At 33.2% G+C, this 5,530-nt stretch overlaps 1 protein-coding gene across 2 annotated transcripts; it reads left to right on the top strand.

The window, feature by feature from the left end:
- The first annotated feature begins 2,349 nt into the window (after positions 1 to 2,349).
- LOC133834528 (rust resistance kinase Lr10-like) lies at positions 2,350 to 4,643 on the top strand. 2 transcript variants are annotated; one of them, XM_062264173.1, is made up of 3 exons: positions 2,351 to 3,119; positions 3,226 to 3,255; positions 3,350 to 4,643. In XM_062264173.1, the coding sequence occupies exons 1-3, from the start codon at positions 2,459 to 2,461 to the stop codon at positions 4,444 to 4,446; spliced, it is 1,788 nt and encodes a 595-aa protein (XP_062120157.1). In that variant the 5' UTR covers positions 2,351 to 2,458; the 3' UTR covers positions 4,447 to 4,643. The 2 variants fall into 2 exon arrangements, with proteins under 2 accessions (XP_062120158.1, XP_062120157.1); XM_062264174.1 differs by lacking the exon at positions 3,226 to 3,255 and having other exon boundaries at positions 2,350 to 3,119.
- Positions 4,644 to 5,530: the final 887 nt, after the last annotated feature.

The following is a 5,530-nucleotide window of genomic DNA, read 5'->3' as shown; positions in this document are numbered from 1 at the left end:
AAAATCGGGTAGCATTTCCCCTATAATAGTGACCTAACCATCTGCATGTGAATATCAAAATAAACAATTCAAACAACATACAATAAGTTTCTTCCTTATAGAATGTCTATATAAAACTAATTGTTTATTATCCTAGATAAAATCGGGCAGCATTTCCCCTATAATAGTGACCTAACCATCTGCATGTGAATAGCAAAACAAACAATTCAAACAACATACAATAAGTTTCTTCCTTATAGCTCCACAGCACACGGTCAAATTTCTCAGAACCTACTTCACTAATACACACAAGTTCTCAACCTTCCGTTATCACCGCAACACACAATTTTAATCTCAGAACCTACTTCACTATGGATGAATATTTAAGATATTCAAACTCCTCTAATATTTGTTTAATAATATTAAAAGTAGAAGTAAGAGAATATATATGTACCTCTTGCAATCTTTAATCCAAAAGCTAGCAAAATTACTTCACTTAGTAATCAAATTCGCTATTAAATCCACAAACCAATAAAATTTAATTAATAAATAAAACATCACTAAATATCTAGCAATATATAACGTATTATTGTAATTTTAGAAACTTAATTACCTCAAATGTGTGATTGATATAGGAATTTTGATGCAAAATACTCTCTAAAATCTCACCACAAAAATCACAACCTATGAAATTAAATTAATTAATATGTTAAACATTACTAAACAAATATCACTAAATATCTAATAATAGTAAATGATATTGGTAAACAAATAAAAAAAATCCCAATGTGCCGCTAATTATAACCTCAACAAAAAATCAATATAAAATTTCATAACCTAAAAACTTAATAATAAACAAAAACATAAAAAATTTCATATATTTATATTTAATAAATTTATTTTAACATAACTATATATATAACAAAATAGTTACAATTTAAAAAAAAATTCAAATATATACAAAAATATATCTAAATTTCGAAATAAAAAATGATAAAAATTTAAAAAAATCATGAACATATATACTCTAATGAATTCTATACAATGTGATAGGTTAAATTAAAAAAAAAACTAAAAAATCATAAATCCCTAAAAACTTCCATGGAAAAACCACAAAATACTACAATGTATATGAAAAAATGCATAAAAATGTAAAATTAACACAAAATCATGTATATTACTCATCCTAATGCAAAACCTATGATTTATTTGCAAAATAATTAACAAAAAATCAAGAAAATAAAAAAAAAACTTACCTTAGAACCCTAAAAACGCAGCCCCAAATCGCCCAATTCTTCTCTGGTTTGCTCTCGGGTTCGTGTGAGGAAGAAGAATGCTAATATATGCTTGTTTTATAAGTGGAGACATCCAACGTCTCCCATTGGGAGACGTGGGACACGTGGCACGTCTCCCAGTGGGAGACGTTGGATGTGCATGGGACTACGTCCAACGTCTCCCACTGGGAGACGTGCCACGTGTCCCACGTCTCCCAATGGGAGACGTTGGATGTAGTCTCATGCACATCCAACGTCTCCCACTGGGAGACGTGCCACGTGTCCCACGTGTCCCACGTGTCCCAGTAGGAGACGTTGGATGTACCCATAAACACTACCTTAGCCTATTTCCAACGTCTTCCACCATTTTTAATGTCTTCCAATTGAAGCCATTAATATGCACTTTCAATGTCTTACACCATTAGACATTTATAACCCCTGATAAGTTTTAATGTCTTACACCAATGGTGTAAGACATTGTAGGGAGTCATTGTATATCAAATTTGTTGTAGTGCAAAACGATATTTTTTCGACACAAAATCAATGTTTTTTCGATGCTAAATCGATACTTTTTCGATGTAAAATCAATATTGTTTCGATGTTTTTATAATACAATAATAAAAACTTGAGTTTTTTTTTTGCTAAAACAATTTTTTTTTCCGATATAATTTTGATGCTATGCATGAAATTTCCATTTTAAAACCGGTTTTACCAAATCAAGTCACCAGGGGCTACAGTAATTAGTTCCTTTGTCCCATTTGGGATAATCTAAAACCTCACCTGAAATTGCAGTGAGGTTTTACATAATACTTGTTGACCTTATTTTCTATTTTATCAATTAAAGGACTTTGGAAAAAGGGTAGGTCTTTCACCTTTGAATTCAATATTTTGATGGGAAGAGAAGTCAAAATTATTAATGAGGAGAGTGACTGAAATATTTAAAGTGAGGCCCACCTCCCATGTGTAATTTCGCCAGTACATGACCTCGAGGCCCACCGTTCGCATTGACTCATGGTTCATGCATTGACCAGCATTTCTTTTTGAGTTGTTCCATCACCCTTCATCGCCATAGAATTATTAAAGTTTAGAAAAAACAAAACAAAGAATTATAAAAGATTACGTACAGATAGAGAGAAAAGGTTATGTGTATATTTATTTATATATAAAGAGAGATAGATCTACCTAGGACAAATTGAAATTGGTGAATGGCGTATTGGTCAAGCATGCTGTTGCTGTTGCTGCTTCTGGCGTTGTTGGTCGAGGTTGGAGGAGCCAAGTGTGGATGGAACGACACAGCTATCAGATTCCCCTTTGGACTCAAACATGACCAAGATCAGTCAGCCTACCCTGGGTTCGAGTTATCTTGCAGAGGCGAACACACAGTTCTTGAGTTCCCAAAATTATCTTTGAAGTTCTTCGTTCAAGATATTGACTATAGAGCTCAAAGAATTAACCTTTACGACCCTGATAATTGCATTAAGAGAAAGCTTTTAGAAATCCCTGACTTACCATCAATTTCTCCATTTCTTTTCGCCGGAGATGAGCTCACTAGTTATTCCTTGTTCAATTGTTCTATCGAAGGAGTTAGCGGACTCTATTACAAATCCAGATCTTGCCTTGCTGGCCCTGGATATCTTATTTATTATGCAAAATCTCAAACTGCAATTGAAGACTTGCCCTTATATTGTTCCAAGTTGAATAACTTCACTACACCCTTTCTAGATGTACTGGATAATGATAATGATGATAACGAACTAATTTTGAGATGGCTTGAACCAAATTGTAAACATTGTGAAGAAAATGGGAAGAGTTGCCGTCTCAATAATCCCACCAATCTCAAATCAATTGAATGTTTTCATCATGAAGGTAACATTTATTGATTTCCACTACTCGCTCTCTACTTGCAAGTTCTAGAGCTTGTGTTAATTTCCTTTATACACAGTATCTTGATTGTGTACTTGTATTATTTCAGATAAACCTATGAATCTTATGGCTATTATTGGTGAGTCGTATTATAGCCTTATAGGAACAATAATGATTTATTAGACTCATATCGTGGATCTTCATAACCGTGATTTCCCCCCCTTTTCCTATAGATACAACCCTTGGTGCGGCAGTCCTGACAGTGGTACTTATTCTAGTTTATCATGCTCGCAACTCTAATAAACAGGCAACCGAGCATAAACTGAGAATAGAGAGATTTTTGGAGGATTACAACGCTATGAAACCAAGCAGGTATACACATGCTGATATCAAACGAATGACTAGTCAATTCAGGGAAAAATTGGGGGAAGGAGCTTACGGAACAGTTTACAAAGGAGAGCTCTCTGCTGATGTTTTGGTCGCAGTGAAAATCCTTAACAATTCAAAAGGAAATGGAGAAGAGTTCATAAATGAAGTTGGTACAATTGGTCGAATTCACCATGTCAACGTGGTTCGTTTGGTTGGCTATTGTGCGGATGGAGCCAATAGAGCTCTTGTTTATGAGTTCTTACCAAATGGGTCATTGCAACAATTCATATCTTCACCAGATTCTGTACATTTCCTTGGATGGGAAAAGTTGAAAGACATTACTTTAGGCATAGCTAAAGGAATTGAATACCTTCACCAAGGATGCGACCAACGAATTCTTCATTTTGATATAAAACCTCAAAATGTTTTGTTGGACGACAACTTCACTCCAAAAATTTCAGATTTTGGTTTGGCCAAGTTGTGTTCCAAGGATCAAAGTATAGTGTCAATTACTACTGCTAGAGGGACCATGGGTTACATTGCACCTGAAGTTTTCTCTAGAAACTTTGGAATGATTTCATATAAATCAGATATCTATAGTTTTGGAATAATGCTGCTTGAAATGGTTGGAGGGAAGAAGATCACTGACGTGAAAGAGGAAGTTTACTATCCAGAATGGATTTATAACCTCTTAGAAGAAGGGGAAGATCTAGTAATTCATATCGACAAAGAAGAAGATACTAAGATTGCTAAAAAGTTAGCAATTGTAGGACTATGGTGCATTCAGTGGCACCCTACAGATCGTCCTTCTATGAAAGTTGTGGTTCAAATGCTTGAAAGAGAAGAGAAGTTGACTTTACCACCTAATCCTTTTGCCTCTACAGATTCAACAAAAACTGTAGTTGATATGCCAAGAAGGCGAATGAACCTAGACTTAGAAACTATAACTGAGTTGGAGTGAGTATGAGAAAGGTGTAGCAAAGTTTCTCTCTACTATATGTGGATCTAAATCTATGCATTTCTATGTAGCAATAATATTGTTAAATATGTGTATCACACGAGGCATCTTATGATGTTTATATTTTCGTACATTTTTAAGTTACCTGAAAATGTTGAATGATATTTATATTATGTATAATTATTTATTTTTATTAATTATTGTTGTGTATTAAAATCTTTTATACAAAGCTTTTGATAATGTAATACAAAAAGAGAGGAGGAAGCACTGCTCAAATTGACTCACTAAGAGGAGCTCTGAAAGAGCTTTATATTCACACTCAGCTAAAATAGGGACTTAAAGAAGATTTGAACGTACACTAACCTCTTCCATCCGATATCTACTCTGCAAATAGAGAGTATCCAAAGAGGATAGCGGATTTTGTTCTCAATTTGTAAAAATCTAAATTCATCCTATTATGTATTCATTGCAGGCTTGGTTTTATGTTCTTTGATTTAGATTTAATGTACTTTGGACTTGGCTTGATTTACTTAGGTTTCCAATGATTAATAAAGATTCAATCAGGGAATATGCGCATTTGTACCTGTGTTTTGGCCGAGTATAATTTTGGTACCCTCTATATGAATCAATTATTTTTTTAAATAACAAATTTTCCCTTGCTTAACCCAAATTACCTTTTTTTTAATGGGAATATGCGTATTTGGTACTTTATGTTTTGACCGAGTACAACTTTAGTAACTTCTATTATGAATAATTATCTTCTAGTATCTTAATAATCATAAAATCACTAAAAGTTGGTACGAAAAATTGGACAAAAAAATTAAATATTGCTTCAAACCTTAAGTTTAGCCATGGATATTTTGAGTACTTTCAAGTTTGATATTTCAGATTATGTATGCTTTTGTATTTAAAATTTGAATATGAATATTATACATTTTGATTTATTGATTTGAATTCTGTATATGATTTTCATTAATTGTTTGAGAATGTGATTGAAAGTAATTTGGATTACTAATCCATATTGGGAAAGAAGTAACTAAAATTGCAAAAAAGTTACCAATTGTAGGACTATGGTGCATTCAGTGTC

This window comes from Humulus lupulus, chromosome 5 (assembly GCF_963169125.1).
Source record: "Humulus lupulus chromosome 5, drHumLupu1.1, whole genome shotgun sequence".
NCBI classification, from domain to species: Eukaryota; Viridiplantae; Streptophyta; class Magnoliopsida; order Rosales; family Cannabaceae; genus Humulus; species Humulus lupulus.
This window is presented reverse-complemented; position numbering and strand designations above follow the sequence as displayed.

Coding starts and splice junctions, on each gene's coding strand:
- LOC133834528 (XM_062264173.1), top strand. CDS start 2,459: ATGGCGTATTGGTCAAGCATGCTGTTGCTGTTGCTGCTTCTGGCGTTG. Junction 3,120..3,225: donor TGAATGTTTTCATCATGAAG/GTAACATTTATT, acceptor GTATTATTTCAG/ATAAACCTATGAATCTTATG. Junction 3,256..3,349: donor GAATCTTATGGCTATTATTG/GTGAGTCGTATT, acceptor CTTTTCCTATAG/ATACAACCCTTGGTGCGGCA.